The sequence below is a fragment of the Schistocerca piceifrons genome, chromosome 3, assembly GCF_021461385.2.
Source record: "Schistocerca piceifrons isolate TAMUIC-IGC-003096 chromosome 3, iqSchPice1.1, whole genome shotgun sequence".
Lineage (NCBI taxonomy): Eukaryota > Metazoa > Arthropoda > Insecta > Orthoptera > Acrididae > Schistocerca > Schistocerca piceifrons.
In genome coordinates, this window is record NC_060140.1 from 201094359 (window position 1) to 201113461 (window position 19103).

General features: G+C 43.6%; 1 protein-coding gene across 1 annotated transcript in view; it reads right to left on the reverse strand.

The window, feature by feature from the left end:
• Window positions 1-16303, reverse strand: part of LOC124789889 — a 105987-nt gene extending 89684 nt beyond the window's left edge. Inside the window, exon 1 of the mRNA XM_047257411.1 lies at window positions 16182-16303. Coding sequence (XP_047113367.1) covers window positions 16182-16240 — 59 coding nt within the window. The 5' untranslated portion in view covers window positions 16241-16303. The remainder of the gene's footprint in view (window positions 1-16181) is intronic.
• Between the last annotated feature and the right edge of the window lie 2800 nt (window positions 16304-19103).

Below are 19103 nucleotides of genomic sequence, written 5' to 3' on the forward strand. Positions count from 1 at the left end.
GATCTCATCATCTGCAGAGCTAGTTGGCATATAATCTTGCACTACTGTGGTGGGTAATCGGCTTTTTGTCCATCTTGACTACGATAATGCTTTTACTATGCTGCTCATAGTAGCTTATCGGCATTCCTATTTTCTTATTCATCATTAGACCTATTCTTGCATCATCCGTATGTGACTAACATCATCCTAATCATTTCCCTTTTAAAGTTTCCTAACCTACCTACCCAATTAAGGGTATACTACAGACCCACATATGTCACTCGCTTAGGGACCTTGAAGACAAGTTTAGATTAATTAGAGTGCGCACAAAAAAGTTCCTGTAATCGTCATGCCAATGGAATGGGAAGAATCCTTAATCCATACTAACACCGTAGATGCAGAAAGGAGTATGTCTGTCACCTGTTCACAACCAAACCCCTGAACCGATTTTAAGAAAATTTGGTATGGATGTACTGCGAACACAGACTACTTTACAAAATGTGTAGCACAGGATATTTATTGACCTGAAGAATAGTATATGGATTAAGGAAAATTACGTATTCCGAGTCTCATTTTTGGTGTTTGTACAATTTATTGCGCTGCACACGTTGATGTTTGTAAAAACCATTAGAAACTATACAGTCTGCTCTCAACAGATGCACCAACACAATGCTTACACATGGGGTATCGAATGAAATTTTTGACTGGTTTGAGATTTTTGGTTGGGATGACAGCACGATATTTTGGATGGAGAGTCATCGACAAATGTAGAAGGAACTGCAGGTGTGCTTCAGAAAAGTGTGTTGGTATCCTAACTTCACATGTCTTGTGTTAATGATCTGACAGACAGTACTACTAGTAACCTCAGACTTTTGTAGGTGATACAGTTATCTACAACACAGTTTGAATGAAAAAGGCTGCCTACATATCCAGTCAGATCTTAATAAAACTTTTAAGTGTTGCAAAGATTAGCAATTTGCTTCAAATAGTCAGGAAGTAATTTTAATGTGCCTCTGGATGGGGCACTGTACTGTGGCGAGAGAATCCACTAGTGTGCAATGCTTTGTACATACATTTTAACATAATGTGCTTTATATAGGCAGATAAAAGTTTCAACCGGCTTACCGGCTGTTTTAGGAGACGACGAATGGAATGGGGTTTGTGTTTTAAGATTATGTGGTATGTCTGGGCTTCTATGGGGTTTATTAGGCAAGAGATAATGGATTTTAGGATGGTTAGTACATCCTACTTTCTCAGTGATCAGCCAGGCACAGTTCCCTGCTACATTACTTTAGCTATTATGTAGTTATAATTTGTGTACTGTCAAACTGAATTTCAGAAAATGACTGTTATATACTTTTTTTCTTCCGTGTGAAAGTGTGAGAGAGAGTGATAGTGTATCAGGCGGATGAGATTTATATTCCATCTTCTACCTTTTGGTACACATTTTTAAACATTTTAGTCACTTTCGTTTCCAATTAGGTTAATGAGGACGCTGATGACCTTACTGCTCAGTGCCCTCACATACAAACAAACAACCAATTAACATAAGTTTCAGTGCATGCCGAGAAGAATACCATCTTCTCTGTAGGAAGTAGTGGGAAAGGACCAACCACGGCATTCAATTGTGGGGCGAGGGGTTTCAGTCCTTTTAGATTCATTGTCTTTCCCTCGTTTTTGAACTCGCAGAACAACCTACATCCTATTTGCTTTTCTGAAAAGGCGAGATGGCTGAGGGGACTACTTGAAAAGATAGAAATCAAATAAGAAAGACCGGTATTTCTGAGCGTTGTGAACGTGAACTAGAGTTGGCGAAAGAAGATGCCTGACAGCAGCCGTGACATTGGTGTGGCTGCTCCGCACGTCTACTTCAGCCAGTCAAGTAACGTGGTTTTCAATACATCTCTATGGTAACGCTTCAATTTTGTCACAGCTCTATAGCCATTTATTGTTTGCGCTTACCTGCTGTCAGGGAACTTCTTTCATCGAGTGTAATATAGTAGACAACATCTACAAGAACGTTCATACGATAATTTTCAGAGGGAATGGGTAAAATGGGGAGGGGGTTTGAAGTATTTTTAATATCTTGGAAGACTGATGGCGACTTGTAAGTAGCTGTAAAAAAGTTCCAATTCGATCCTGTTAAAAACCTTCGTAATAAAGTCTTTATAAATCATTTTCTTGAAATAAAAACACCTGATTGCGATATGCAGGGTGCGTAAAAAAAGGTATACACAATTTGAACTGTCATAGACAATTTATTTACCGTTCTACAAGGTTAAATATCTGTGAGAAAGTAATGTTATGTGTGTTCAACAGGTGGCAGCAGTGGCAAGGAAGTAACTGCAACATGGCGGACGTGCGTTTGAGCTTTGAAGCGCGGAAGCAGATAATTAAGTGGTACTGGAAGTTTGAGAATGTAGCTGTGGTTCGAAGACAGTGGAGAAGTGAGAATGGTACAGAATCATCTTCAAGGTTAACAATTACACATCTATGAGACAAATTCGAAATTGATGGAACAGTGTTTGATGTGCATAAAGGTCGATCAGGGCGACCTCGTACAGCTACAAGTGATGATTCCACAACTGCGGTCTTGGAACTGTTTCAGCATTCGCCTCAAAAATCTTCAAGGCAAGCGGCACGTGAGAGTAATGTAAGCGCTAGTAGTGTGCTATGTATTCTGAAGAAAGGCAAGTTTCGTGTGTACATTGCAAGGCTAGTGCAACATCTAAGCGACGACGATCCAGATCGAAGGTCAGATTTTTGTGAATGGGTTCAGGAGATGATGAGACGTGAACCGTGATTTATGGGTAGCATAATTTGGTCGGATGAAGCCTGATTCAAACTCGATGGAACTGTCAATAGGCACAATTGTGTGTACTGGGCTGAAGATAATCCTCACATTACAATTGAAAAGGCTGTGAATTTGCCTGGTGTAAATGTGTGGTGTGGTTTGTCCGCAAGGGGACTCATTGGGCCTTTCTGCTTTGAAGGTACTGTTACTGGAGAAACATACCTAACAATGCTTGCTGACTCCATATTCCCTGCCATTCGTGCATTATACAGTAATGATGAGTTTTATATGCAACAGAATGGCGCCCCACCCCACTATCATAGGGACATACGAGCATCACAATGTGCCAGGCCAGTGGATAAGATGCAGCGGACCAATCGAGTTTCCTGCACGCTCTCCAGACCTCACGCCACTGGATTTCTTCTTATGGGGCACAGTAAAAGATGAGGTGTACAAACGTAAACCATGTAACCTGGACACACTTTGGAATGAGATTCAGGTGGTGTGTGCAGAAATCTCATTGGACACTTTGGTATGATGTATGAAATCAGTGGTGACTCGTACTCAGAAATGTATTGATGCCGAAGGCCATCAGTTTGAACATTAATCACATTTGCAAAGTACATTTATTTTTCCAATTGGACTTTAAGCTTTCCATTTCCAGAAATTTAACATTGTAGAACGGGAAATAAATTTTCTATGACGCTTCAAAGTGTGTATAAATTTTTTTGACGCACCCTGTATTTTTCCCTTTCCCTGAGATCTAGGATGTGGGGGGGGGGGGGGGGGGGGGGGGGGGGAGGAGGCGGATATGGGTGTCCATGAACATTTACGAGAGGAAAAGTAGCACCCTGAGATAACAGTCACTGAAATGTTATGTATGTTTGACTTTTTGGAATAATCTTATTGACGTATTGGAGCTGTTAAATAAACATTAAACATGCTGTCTAAAGTTGGCAGCGATCGGAAAGAAGTCGTACTGATTGTCGGCATTCAGTTTCAATTGACGCAGCTAATCCCATCAAGCATGTTGCTGCCAATTTTGTTAGTGCGTGCATATACTACAGTTGTGCTCAAGATAACAGACTACGCAATATACAGAGCTTTTTTTACAGAAATTATTTCATATCCAAGTACCAGCCTTCAAATAATATTAACAAAGATACGGAGTACTTTTTGTTGTCATGTCAAAGTACATATTGAGACCTACTCCAAGGCTCATCCTGCCTCTCACTGCCCTACCTCGCACCGCCCCCCCCCCCCCCCCCACCCAGGATATGTAAACTGCCGTTATACCAATATTTAACGAGCGCAAGACCTTTTCCTCCCGAAACCATGTAGGTTAGCAGGTAACTGGGCCCACTCCTCCCAAAATAGTCCAACGGCCCACAGATAACACACGCAAGACCTCCCAGCAGTTTGAGGGTTGATGTCTGCTGCAGATCATTTTAGAGTTAACATGTCCTCCAAAGCACTTGCAGTTTCAGTGAGTAGTATGGGAGGGAAAATGTTACTTCTGAAAGGTAACACCTTCGGGCTCCAAAAATTGTTGGAAAGTGCTGCAGCGAGATGGGAGTGAAAAATTGACAGTTATTAAAACTGCTTCCATTGAGAAGTTGAATGCTGTGGAGATTCAACAAAACCACAATCGCGTGGAAATACGTTGTGACGAAATTCAGACGGAAAATTTGTAATCTCAAGAGAAAAGCCGCAGAAGACGTTTCTGAGAGACCATCAAAGCTAATTTACAATCAGTTACAAGGAAACGTACGCACGAAATAACAGAGATGTCGACAGCTTTCGCAAATCTACTTACAGAACTAGGCGGAAAACAGTGTCGAAATTGCCACCGATCGTTGAAGAAGTTCATGATATCAACGCGCTAAATATGGAAACAACAGACGGGACAAATTTCTTGCTAGAAAATAACGCTAATAAAAATGTTTGTAAAATTTTGTGAATCTGGAAAGCTAAAATAATAGTGTGACACAAAATATGTTGATGGAACATTCAAGTGCTGCACGAAGTTTTTCTTCTATTTGTTTACAATACTTGGGCTAGTTAATGGATAAGTAACCAAAATATGTTCACTTTAGTGATTTGTTTACATCATTTAAAATCGTTGTGAGGCACTGCTGCAGTTAAAAAGACTTTGTCTCACATCTTGTTTTGGTTGTAGGGCACCACCACCCCAAGGAAATTTTATCATTTGGGAAAACAAAAAATGAAAGCTAATGTAAAATATCTTAACATGAAGTAACCGTCTGAAGATGAACCTATCGGTTCGAAACCGGTAACGGCGCTATTTAAATAAATAAATAGAACTGAAAAAAGTGGCTGGTTGCTGTTATATTATCTGTAAGCACTCTTTGAGAGAGTGCGGCAGAAATCCATGTGCCACTGCCATGCATGCATGGAGACTGCCCGTCGTCACTTTGAAAAGTTAGCAGGAGCTACGTTGTTCCTATGCGGTGTACATTCTGTATACCCGTAACAGAATAATACACATTTTCGACATAGGTTCCCTATCTCAATATAATCAGTTGTGGACCCATCACCACCTGTTTCAATTTCACCCAACAGGTTTGACACACCCTGTACGTTACTAACATCGAATATTGCAGGAAGTATTTCTGTTACATCAATATGAGAGTCCCAGAATCCGTTATAAATACGAAGATGATGACAAAAAAATTAGAACATAGCAGGTCGCGAACCTACTTCCTTCTTTCATCTTAGGATCTCCTAAAGGCTTTTATTGCCAATGTGTCATTTACTGATATTTTATTATACAAGGTGTTTCAAAAACGACTTTACAACATTAAAAATCCATATAAATTTATTGAAAAAAGATTATTTTGAAGGGAAATACATCAAGTTTTGTCTCGCGTAGTTCGGTAGTGCCGAATCACACCGCAAGGACTGCTAGCAGCAGTTGCGTTAAAGATGGCTGCCTTCACTGGAGCTGCGTGTGCTAGCTGTGTCTTTTGGTTTGAAGCATCGATGTCGACAACAGTTCAGCGTAATTTCCGTAACAAGTACGCTAAGGATCCTCCTAGTAGGCCTTCAGTTTCGTAGGGCTGTTGACGAAACGGTGTCTCTCTCGCTCAACGACGACGTCAAATGTGCTTGGACGACCTGGTGATTTTCCCATGTCTTACCGAGCACCCTGTCTCTACGAAACATTCAAGCCACTCATAAATTGTAGGCCTGCTAGGATGATCTTTAGCGTACTTGGTAAGGAAATTACGCTAAACCATTGTCACCAACTTCGATTCTTCAAACAAAAACACACAGCTAGCATGCTCGGGTCCAGTGAAGGCAGCCATCTTTAACGCAACTGCCACTAGCTCTCCGTACGGTTCGATTCGGCACTAGCGAACTACGCGAGACAAAACTTGATGTATTTCCCTACAAATTGACACTACAGTCACCTCTGTAGGTACTATGAATTAATTTATATGAATTTTCAAAGTTGTGAAGTCCTTTTTGAAACACCCTGTAATAATTAGTACCAAGAGTGATGTGCTTGTAATGAATCTCCACTGCACTGTTGCCTCGAAACTGCATACTATGATAACACGCAAGTTATAACATGAATCAACAAAATACGACGGCATACAACATGGTGTCTTCAAAGACTTATATTTGTCGACTGCTATTGACTCTCGTGATCGGATCGTGTAGCGCGTCATTTTGACTTCACAGTAAGCTTCTGGTATGACTATCTTCTCCAACTGCACACTGAAGTGCAATAGGGCTCCAGTAGCAGCAGCTGTGTAGTTTCCTGTTTAGTCAATTCATATGTTCCCCATTATGTGCAATACTGAATTCGCTTTGCAGGCCTGTAATAGTCTTATCTCTTTCCTAAGCAATTTCGCCGTTAGCAACATACATCCCGTAAAATAAAAGACTGCACTGAGCAACATAGCTTATAAGAACATGCTTTTCGTTACAGGCTACATGGTTTTATGGAATCAGACAACTGAAACAGTAAAGTGAACTGAGAAGCTTGAATAAGAAAGTGTGATAATTCTGCTGCGGTTTTAATAAATTAGTCAAGAAAATAATTTCCACAGAAGGGTCCATGATCATGTTTATGCTCTTTTCCACATTACGTTTAGTCCATACAGCTTACGTAATTTTGAATTAAATGCATCAAAAATGACTTCTAGACGAATACATTTATACTGTTTAATAAATTAAACTTTATCTGTCCATCCAAAGCAGGCTGGTTATGAAGTTGTTTGGGCAATGGTAAGGCATCACAGACAAAGGTCAATAAAGTCTGGAACGAAAATATCAGCAAACCTATCTCTGCTAAGAAGGAGATATCTGGGAAAATGCTAGCTAACAACTCTTTATTTAATCAAGAAAAATATATAGAAGCGATAAATGACGCAGACAGAGCACAACTACGTTCATGGCACCGGTTTGCAAGTAAAGTAGAGAATGACCACTATAGAGGAAACAATCCATTATACACTATAAGACAAAAAAAAATCCAACACGAGGTACAAGGGTAATCCCAAAAGTAAGGTCTCGTATTTTTTTTATAAGAAGTGTGTTTGTGTGGCAGTTGGTCACACTGTTATGAAGAGTGCTTCACGCGCTGTGTGTAAACATGCGCACGCCGCGCTGAGGCGCTCAGTCTTGGCTTGGCAGCCGTTGAGAAACGAGCTCCTGTTGGATGTTACCGCCAAGTGCGAATTGGGCGCAGTTATTCGGTTTTTGAACGCAAAGGGCACTGCGCCGATTGAAATCCATCGCCAATTGACGGAAGTGTATGGCGACTCGTACATGTATGTCAAAAATGTTCGTAAGTGGTGTAGAGGGTGTGCAGCTGGTCGGACCGAAATTCACGACGAACAAAGGAGAGGGAGACCGTCAATTTCTGAGTAGACAGTGCTGAAGGTTGAGCAAAGCATGCTTGAAGATCGGCGGATCACCCTGGATGATCTCTGCACGTTGGTTCCCGAGGTTCCCGAAGCACCGCTCACAGAATTTTAACGGAAACATTGAAGTACCGGAAGGTGTGTGCAAGATGTGTACCACGCATGCTGACTGAGGACCACGTGCGGCAACGAGTTGATGCTTCCCGCGCATTTCTTCACCGCCTTGCAACCGAACAGGACAACTTTCTGGACTCAATCGTCACTGGTGACGAAACCTGGGCATACCACGTTACACTTGAGACCAAGCAACAATCACGCCCGTGGCGGCACCCTTCTTCGTCAAAGCCGCGGAAATTCAAACAAACAGTCTGCCGGTAAAGTCATGACAACCGTTTTTTGGGATCGGAAAGGGGTATTGTTGGTCGACTTTATGCCCAATGGGACCAGAATTAACCCTGACAGGTACAGTGAGACTCTGAAAAAACTCAAACGGCCAATTCAGAACCGGAGAAGGGGAATGTTGAGCAAGGGCGTACACATTCCCCATGGCAACGCTCGCACACACTTCGCTCGGCAAACTGTTGCTCTCCTGCAACAGTTTCAGTGAAACATAATCACCCACCCACCCTATAGTCTTGACTTGGCGCCGGGTGGCTATCACCTGTTCCAAAACAACATTTGGCCATAAAGCGATTCATCTCCGACGACGAGGTGAAAGAAGAAGTTCATAACTTTCTGAACAGCATGGTGGCGAGCTGGTATGACATGGACATACAAAAACTGCCAGAGCGTCTACAAAAATGTGTCGACAGAAATGTTGAGTATGTCGAAAAATAACTAAATGTTCAAGCTGTAGACTGATGTAAACCATTGTAGAAGCAAACAGGTCTATGTACTTATAAAAAATAGGAGACTTTACTTTTGGGATTACCCTCGTGATTATCCGAATGGGACGGAAATCGGTAGATGTGATGTTCGTATACAAGCAAACAAATTCTTACAATTTCAGAATAACTGACTGATTTATTCAAGAGAAAGAGCTTCACAAACTAAGCAAGTTAAAAACGTGTTGGAGCACCTCAGGCCTTATGCAAACAGTTATTCGGCTTGGCGTTGTTTGTCAAAGTTGCTGGATGTCTTCTGGAAGGACATTGTGACAAATTCTCGCCAATTGGCGCGTTAGATCGTCAAAATCTCGAGACGGTTGGACGGTCCTGGCCATAGGGCTCCAAACGTTCTTCGTTGAGGGGAAACCCGGCAACCTTGCTGGCCAAAGTAGGTTTTGGCAAACACAAAGATAAGCGGCAGAAACTCTCGGCTTGCGCAGGCGTACATTATCTTGCTGAAATGTAAGTCCAGGATGGCTTGCCATGAAGGGCAACAAAACGGGGCGTAGAATACCGTTGACGTACCGCTGTGCGGTAAGGGTGCCGCGGAAGACAACCAAAGCAGACCTGCTACAAAAAGAAATGGCATCCCAGACCATCACTCCTGGTTGTCGTAATCTCACTGACTAGAGTAGAATTCTCTTCAGCGATGAGTCCCGGTTAGAACTGAGTCCCAATGATCAGCATCAACCAATACCGAGCCGAATAACTGGTTGCATAAGGGCCAGAGGTGGACTGACGCGTTATTAACTTGGTTCAAATGGCTCTCAGCACTATGGGACTTAACATCTGAGGTCATCAGTCGCCTAGAACTTAGAACTACTTACACCTAACTAACCTAAGGACATCACACACATCCATGCCCAAGGCAGGATTCGAACCTGCGACCGTAGCTGTTGCCAGACTGAAGCGCCTAGAGCCGCTCGTCCACAGCGGCCGGTCGTTATTAACTTTTCCGTTTCTGAAGCCCCTTCTCTTGAGTAAATCATACAATTTATCAGATATTGTAATCATTTGTTTGTCTGTACAGGAACATCACATCTACCCACTTCGGTCCTATTCGGATATTTCTTTATGGTGCGTCTTTTTTTTCTTTCTTAGAGCGTAGAAGGGCACGCGCATAAACTCAAGGCACGGTGAACTTAATTTAGTCAAGGAGGAGGATAGATCAGAGATTACGAAAATCTTTGTTTTTTTACTGGGACGACAGAGCACTGGCTTCCAAAACCAGCGAATGCAGTCGCAGTTACATGAACAAGAAGGAATTTGAAATAACTAATGGGGCCCCATGCCATCACACCAGATGTTGAGCCCATATGACAATGGCGAATGCCATCTGGTGATCAGCGTTCTCCTTGGAACCTCTGCACACGGATATGTCCATTGTGGTGCTGTACACAGAAAGGGATTTGTCTGGAAAGACGACGTAGTTGCTACTTCTGCATCCATCATTGTTGTTGTTGGGCGCTCAGTTGTCGGCGTGCCTATCCCTGTTGCCAGTCACGGAAAGTCGTAACGATGGTCGCCATGCAGACAGGTGCTCCAGATGTCGTCCTACTGTCCTTGTGGAGCTATAAGCTATCAGCCGGGACATCGTCCATATCCCAGCCACTTACTAAAAGTACGCCACACTTGTGAATGTGGAGCAAGCGGCACCCGAAATCACATTGTCTGGGAAAGTGGCGTTAGACAAGATGTTACAGACCAGGACAGGGATGGATTTGGTAATACAACAGTCTACAGTATAATAAGGAACAAGGAACTGTGAGGTAAACTGAGCTCGCTGACAGCTGAAATATCAGTTTATGAATTGCAAGGCTACCTGGCTGAGAGACAACCAAGGAGAGGCTATACTTAATGACAACAAGACGTGGCACGGCAGAACAGCCACCTACGACAACCTTCTGGAAGCAGTGAGGAGATGAGACTCGGGGAGGACCACAAAGGACTGCCTAGGAACCTGGCAGCCATCTCCCAGTCTCTACACCTTGGGTGGCACCTGAGTTGCACCACAGCACGCCGGGGACTAACCATCCAGACAAATGAGATATCCAGCTTGGGTCTGATACTAAGTACAGTAGTGTCGTCTAGTGTAGTGTTCTGTTATGTAATCTAGTGTTCTATGGTAGAGTAGTCCAGAATAATAAATTACCAAATTTGTAATCTACCAATGCTCCATAGTGAAACAGATCAGTTGTACGTGCCTTTTGGATCAACATACACTGAAGTGCCAAATAAACCGGTACACCTGCCTAATATCGTATAGCGCCCCGCGAACGCACAGATGTGCCGCAACACGACATGGCATGGACTCGACTAATGTCTGAAGTAGTGCTGGAAGAAACTGACACCATGAATCCTGCAGGGCTGACCACAAATCCGTAAGAGTATGAGGCGGTGGAGACCTCTTCTGAACAGCGCGTTACAAGGCATCATAGGTATGTTCAATAATGTTCACGTCTGGGGAGTTTGGTGGCCAGTGGAAGTGTTTAAACTCAGAAGAGTGTTCGTAGAGCGACACTATAGCAGTTATGGACGCGTGGGATGTCACATAATACGAGGGGCACTACGAACGTAATGTGTGGACACTAAGTTGGGAATGTGGGTCTCAATGGGAGCGTGCAAGGGATAAATTCCTGCAGTCACACTGACCTCTGTGCCCTCGGTGGCTCAGATGGATAGTGAGTCTGCCGGGTAAGCAGGAGATCCCGGTTTCGAATTCCGGTCGGTGTACACATTTTCAACTATCCCCGTTGATGTATATCAAAGTCTGTTGGCAGCTCAAGGGTCTTGATTTAATTATCAATTTTTGCTAGAGAGCTGCACGGTCACCGATGGTATCTGCTCTTTCGGACATGTCCGAAAGAACAGATAATACGAGGGGCACTACGAATGTAATGTGTGGACACTAAGTTAGGAATGTGGGTCTCAATGGGAGCGTGCAAGGGATAAATCCCTGCAGTCGCACTGTCCTCTGTGCCCTCGGTGGCTCACCGAAAGAACAGATACCATCTTCATATACACTCCTGGAAATTGAAATAAGAACACCGTGAATTCATTGTCCCAGGAAGGGGAAACTTTATTGACGCATTCCTGGGGTCAGATACATCACATGATCACACTGACAGAACCACAGGCACATAGACACAGGCAACAGAGCATGCACAATGTCGGCACTAGTACAGTGTATATCCACCTTTCGCAGCAATGCAGGCTGCTATTCTCCCATGGAGACGATCGTAGAGATGCTGGATGTAGTCCTGTGGAACGGCTTGCCATGCCATTTCCACCTGGCGCCTCAGTTGGACCAGCGTTCGTGCTGGACGTGCAGACCGCGTGAGACGACGCTTCATCCAGTCCTAAACATGCTCAATGGGGGACAGATCCGGAGATCTTGCTGGCCAGGGTAGTTGACTTACACCTTCTAGAGCACGTTGGGTGGCACGGGATACGTGCGGACGGGCATTGTCCTGTTGGAACAGCAAGTTCCCTTGCCGGTCTAGGAATGCTAGAACGATGGGTTCGATGACGGTTTGGATGTACCGTGCACTATTCAGTGTCCCCTCGACGATCACCAGTGGTGTACGGCCAGTGTAGGAGATCGCTCCCCACACCATGATGCCGGGTGTTGGCCCTGTGTGCCTCGGTCGTATGCAGTCCTGATTGTGGCGCTCACCTGCACGGCGCCAAACACGCATACGACCATCATTGGCACCAAGGCAGAAGCGACTCTCATCGCTGAAGACGACACGTCTCCATTCGTCCCTCCATTCACGCCTGTCGCGACACCACTGGAGGCGGGCTGCACGATGTTGGGGCGTGAGCGGAAGACGGCCTAACGGTGTGCGGAACCGTAGCCCAGCTTCATGGAGACGGTTGCGAATGGTCCTCCCCGATACCCCAGGAGCAACAGTGTCCCTAATTTGCTGGGAAGTGGCGTTGCGGTCCCCTACGGCACTGCGTAGGATCCTACGGTCTTGGCGTGCATCCGTGCGTCGCTGCGGTCCGGTCTCAGGTCGACGGGCACGTGCACCTTCCGCCGACCACTGGCGACAACATCGATGTACTGTGGAGACCTCACGCCCCACGTGTTGAGCAATTCGGCGGTACGTCCACCCGGCCTCCCGCATGCCCACTATACGCCCTCGCTCAAAGTCCGTCAACTGCACATACGGTTCACGTCCACGCTGTCGCGGCATGCTACCAGTGTTAAAGACTGCGATGGAGCTCCGTATGCCACGGCAAACTGGCTGACACTGACGGCGGCGGTGCACAAATGCTGCGCAGCTAGCGCCATTCGACGGCCAACACCGCGGTTCCTGGTGTGTCCGCTGTGCCGTGCGTGTGATCATTGCTTGTACAGCCCTCTCGCAGTGTCCGGAGCAAGTATGGTGGGTCTGACACACCGGTGTCAATGTGTTCTTTTTTCCATTTCCAGGAGTGTAGTTAAGGCTAACCAACCATTGATCTTCTTCTGTGCGGATGCACACGCATTGCCCGAGCTCTTACGGGACTCGGTAAGATTGTCTGCCGCGAGTAATGTGTGTAATGGGCAGGAGCACTACGAATGTAGTGTGTGGACATTAAGTTGGGAATGTGGGTCTTACGGGGAGCGTGCAAGGAATAAATCCCAGCAGTCGTACTAGGCTCTGAGCACTTGGTGGCTCAGATGGATAGAGCGTCTGCCATGTAAGCAGGAGATGTCGGGTTCGAGTCCCGGTAGGGGCACACATTTCCAACTGCCCCCTTTGGTGTATATCAACGCCTGTCGGTAGCTTAAGGGTCTTGTTTTAATTATCATTTCAATCTAGAGAGCTGCATGGTCACCGATGGTATCTGTTCTTTCGGACATGTCCGAAATAATAGATATCATGTTCATATAGGATACAAATGAGGCGCTGAGACCCATTAGGCCCATAAGCACAACGCCGTCAAACCCACGCTTAACTAAATATCAGAGAAACCAGTGGCACAGACTTCCGTGAATTTTCGTATACACAGTGTGAACCTATAGCACAAATAAAGCTGACTCACCATAAGATCAACAGATTTCAGAAGCATGAATAAATGCTACAATCTCACAATCGACGGTGATGTGCTTTACTCCCTTAAGAGTCTCATCGTCTCGATGGATCACTGTATGATGAAATTCATAACTTAATATACTATAACTCATTCGGAAACCCACAAAATAGGTTTACTGTCAGTACAACTTTCACATATGCTGACGCACGTTCTAATTATACTACGCACGAGAGAATTAACATATCTGGGGAGAGTGCTATCATCTAGCAGGATTTATGCAGAAAGAACGGGGATAAAAGTCTGCCCACATGTGCTACCACCTGTTGGTACCGATGTAAACTTCTAGTTGAGTGGCAAGGGCTACCTGTGCACATCGTGAATCGTGCACGTTGTTTATCAAATCCGTATGTATTTGGCCCATAAGGCAATTACATCACGCGAGATGTGCGTGCACAGAAGCTTCTTAAAAGGTGGACAACTGAAGGCGTGCTCGCGACCCTGATGCCAAGTTTCACGGAGTCAAGAAAAGCAGTAGCACGGTAGATTTACGTGCCGTACCTCTCCTGTCTCAGCGTCTGTGTTACGTTTAACAGCTTTCAAAGAAAAATAATAGTCGTTTTGCATTCCTCTCCTCTGCCTTTCCCCACTCCCTCTCATTTCTGCCCAACCCCCCCCCCCCTCTTATGAGTCCTCGTCCTCCGTCGGCTCCTTCCCCCCCCCCCCCCCTTCCTCTCCACACTTCGTTTTTTCCTCTCCTTGCCCCCCTTTTCTTTCCCATCATTTCTCCAGGTTCCCCCCGTCTGCCCTCGGCTGTGGTGTGTCATATTTATGCAGTGTTCAAGTGAGTGTTCAGTGTTGTGCGTCTTTCCAAAGTGTTGCGAACAGAAATCATGCTGTCGCTGGGTGTGATTTTTATATATCTTGCGAACAGAAACCAGACTGTCGCCGTGTTTTTTAATTGTCTGTCCATCACCAATCTTTTGTTTTATGTTTTGAGTTCCACAATTTTCCGCCATTTTACCATTTAAGTCACCGATTTCATCGCCTGCTTTTATTATTTATTATCTTCATTTTTTAAAGCAAATTGTGTAGGCTGAAAGGCGGCGTATTAGGCTGCCGCCAGCCCGCCCCCTATGGGGGGAATCGAAACTCAATAAAGGAAAAAAAAGGAATAACCGATAAACCCGCAAGGTGTCGAAAGTTATGATGTTCACATGCTCTTGTGCTCTTACACACCAGCCGCCACTGGCAGTGACGATGTGGCTTAGTTCCCTTGGCTACCAGGTCGCCTGACCTAACGCCTTGTGACGTGTTATTTTGGAGATGTTTACGTAAACCCATTGCCAGAAACAATGTAACAGCTCAGAGACCGCATTGATGCTGCTGTGCTGACCATTGATAGGCTGTAGCTACGTAACGTATGGAATGAACTCTACTTTCACTTGGACATGTGACCAGAGGGGGTTACTCACAGAACATCTGCAGAGTGCAACTAGCAAACTTGGTGAGTTTACAGTTGTATTCGTACATCAATCGTATTTGTACATGTTGTAATACGGAAAATATAGTGCTTTGAAAACGAATGAATCCTTTATAGTACCCCTATATAAAAAGTAGGCTGAAAAATCCTTAGGAGGAATCATACCCGTGAACAAAACTAGAGAGAAAAGAAATAAAGCAATTTACGTGTTGATAAACGACAGGAAAAGTAGTAATAGAGTATCTCTAAAAAAATTTGTATTACAATGTGCTCTGGCTGGTGTAATAGTCTGAAAGAGCTACTGTATATTTCACTGTTAATTGATTCATTTATAAATATGTGGGAGTGACAAGTCGATAGTCGGCAGGACACGGAAACATTCTCTGTACGTAGGGGTAATTTCACTACATAAAGGAAAACGCCTGCGTGGATTTTATACTGGGAATAATCACTTTTATTCTACCTCACAAACACAATACATACATACACTAACGTGGGAAACGAACACTAACCGCTTCCTCCAAAGAACCTCAATGCCAAAGAGAATGTTTCCATGTCCTGTCGACTATCGACTTGTCACTCCCACAAACATAAAATCTAACCTTTATTGTAGGAGTGCAGAATGTTTCCTGTTGATGTTTAGGTGAAAACATGTCGATCCTGATTATTAATTCCACCGTAACAGTATACTGGGCAGGCTTGTCACCAAATGATTTGCAGAGATTATAAATTGAACAGTTCAAATGTTTGGTCATGCGTTCAGGGCGTCACAGGGCATTCTCATCGATATTAAAGTTTTTGCAGTTTTTGGTTAACAAGTATATTCCAAGTGAACAGTAAACTGAGGTGAATCTACTATTAAAAGTACTCAATCGGACAGGATTGTCTCAGTCATCAATATGGCCAAAATTAACGAAGTAATTACCAGCGACATTACATCCTGGTATATTAGAATGAAACCCGTGGATACGCGACGACAGTCGGATCAGTGATATGCTTCATCGTTACTGAATTTGTCCCATAAGCTTCGTAAGCTACATTTCCTTCTGCTCAAGTGGTTGCTTTTGGAACTTGTGTTTCTCTTTAGCAGAACATGTTATGTTATCCTGTGGTTTGCTTACCTTAAGTTAAACTCATGTGTGCTGCTAGCCTCCATGGTGTCGTCCTCCATGTCTAACATGTAGAAAGAACCTTACACTACGCAAAACGGTGATGAACAGCAGTTGTGACAAATTCTGTTCACAGTCTCTTGTTATACTAACGACGCAGTATCTCTGCATCAAACAGCAGAAAACAGTGATCTTTCCCTAGAGTTAACTGCACAGTCTAATACATAATGATACACACAATTACGACACACTCTGGTGCGAAAGTTGCTACCAGCTGATTGCTGGAGCGAAACGAGCGCTCCAAGCAGTGAGAAAGCAGTCATATGCGTCGTAAGCATAATGTTAGTTTTTTAATTATTTTCTACTTGATTGGCGATATAATCGATATATTTTTGCATTATATGCGTCAGTAAATTATCAAGCGATATGAATTATAACGAAACAAATGTAAAAACAACCGAATCACACTTATTCAATGACGAAAGCTACAACTTATTCGTGATGAAATATTTTCTGAAACGTGCATGTTTGCACTTTACTGTGCTGAAATCAAGAGAATAATTTCGTGCAGGACAAGCACATATTTCTGTTTGTTATTATTGTAGGCACTTTCCTTGACACTCAACATTTTTTATTGTGGTTTATGATTCGCCTATTTTTACACTTCAGTCGACTTCCTAATACACTAATATTTTTGTAAATGTAATTAGTTTTGCTTCAAAAGTGAATGTGTTGATGATTCTTGCCATTTGTGGCTCAGATTTAGCAACAAGTGTGGAATTGGTTTCTTCTGTGTTGGGAAAGAGTTTAATTGCTTTTGACAATTTATTATCACATCTGTGTGGTTTTTCCGTAAGCTACAGGTGTGGTGGCTTATCTATTACGTTAAATAATGCAGGTATTGCATTCCATGTAGGTTTCCTATGTTCCACATTCACTGATATGGCTCAGAGTGTAGCGAAATAAACTCCACTTTGTAGGGAAGATGTACGACGTCTTTCTGCGAAAGGGCAGGCCTTCTGTTTATTAGCACTTTTTTGTCATTAAAGGAAAACGACATTACTCAGTAAATTTCCGTACGTCAGAAGAGAATCGTAAATAAACTTCCTGTAATGCACCGTTTCGTATCTCCGAGGGTCCTTAGGACACTAAATAATCACAAATGTAGAGTAAATTTTTAATTATTGTCGATTTTTATGGCACTAGATACATTCTCTATTGTTAAGAATTATGTTGAAAATCGATACATGTTAGCACTCATTCGATATCGCTTCTAGAAGTGTCGCTTGCTGCGCTGCTATCGCTGGGAGTAAACGTGACGGAATGTCGCGACTGTTGGACTGTGGTAACTGAGATGAAGCGTAGCCTCGATGATAACTATTTTTTATTAATTTTATTTTTGGCCTTTGATCTGAGATCTATCTGCCGTTTACTGTTCAAATAGTCGAAAGCGACAATGATACCCTTTGAAGTTTCGTTTGACTGAACACCACCCGAAAACGATTTTGTTTCTGTTGGTCTTCTACAGAAACACTTAGCTGTGAATAAGACGAAAAATTATCGACACTCCATGACTTATAAGTAGCAGCGAAAAACACTACGAACTTCATATGCATTTGTTGTCTTATTTTCGAGTATGCTATCGTGAATGAGATGACGAACTGATTTTAAGTTCTTATATGTGAGCATTCTGCCTTGTTGATTCGAGTTTCTATGTATTTATTTTTTATTTATGAGGCTCCACAGGACCATGCGAGCCAAAGCTACTTTGTCATGCAACAAATCAGTTCGTAGTTTACAGAATGCTGACTAAAAATTAATGAAAAAGAATGAAGGAACAAAACAAAATACGAAAAAAATTGTAAGGGAGTATACGAATAAATAACACATTAAGGAAAAAAGTTGCGGGGACTCTTATACAGTGTAGGAGTGCGCCACAAGGAAACACTTCAAATTGGATGTGAATGCTTGAAATTTATCACTCATTTTTTTCTGCTGGAAACTTAATGAAAATAAAACTGCGAAATAGTTCACACCTTTTGTACAATGTTTCAGCCGGCCGCTGTGGTCGAGCGGTTCTAGGCGCTTCAGTCCGGAACCACGCGGTTACTACGGTCGCAGGTTCGAATCATGCCTCGGGCATGGATGTGCATGATGTCCTTAGGTTCGTTAGCTTTAAGTAGTTCTAAGTCTAGGGGACTGATGACCTCAGATGTTAAGTCCCATAGCGCTTAGAACCATTTGAACCCTTTTGAGCAATGTTTCAGGAAGTGCTATCCAGCTGCACATCGTTTTCCGTTTGGTGTTTACAGAATGGATATTGCTGTTTATCCTGAATGAGTCATTATTGTCGACACAAATCTCATGAAGGAATATTTATACAGAAGTGGCAGAGTTAGAATTCAGAGACTTCTGAATAACGACCAATGGGAAGTTCACGAGCTGACACCGCTGATCTGCCTGACCCCCATTTTGTGGGCAACGAATATTCTTGGTGCATGCACCGAGCGGTCCTAAGTGTAACACCATACGAGATAACAAAGTGACAGTAAGCAAGGTAAAAAAGTAAAATGAAGTGATACAATTTCAGAGACTTTACTGGTCTCATACAGATATAATTTTATATATACAGACTGGAGTGGCGAGTGACAATTTGTACCAAGGCCAGGAATCGAACACAGGCGTCCTGCTTATTATGCAGTTGTGTTAGTCACTAGGCCACCTTGGCGGATCGGTTCACACAACTGCACGAGTGGCCCTGGCACGCCTCCCTCCCTAACCCAGATTCTTGCTGCCGTCCCAGTCTAAATTTCCTCTTACACACGGACAGAACTGCCGAGGCTCTCCATGTTCTGGAATAGCACCTCAGCATCGAACGTAAATGGGGGATCCAGCCTGAAATCCAGGTGCAGTATCACAATGTCATAGACTTTG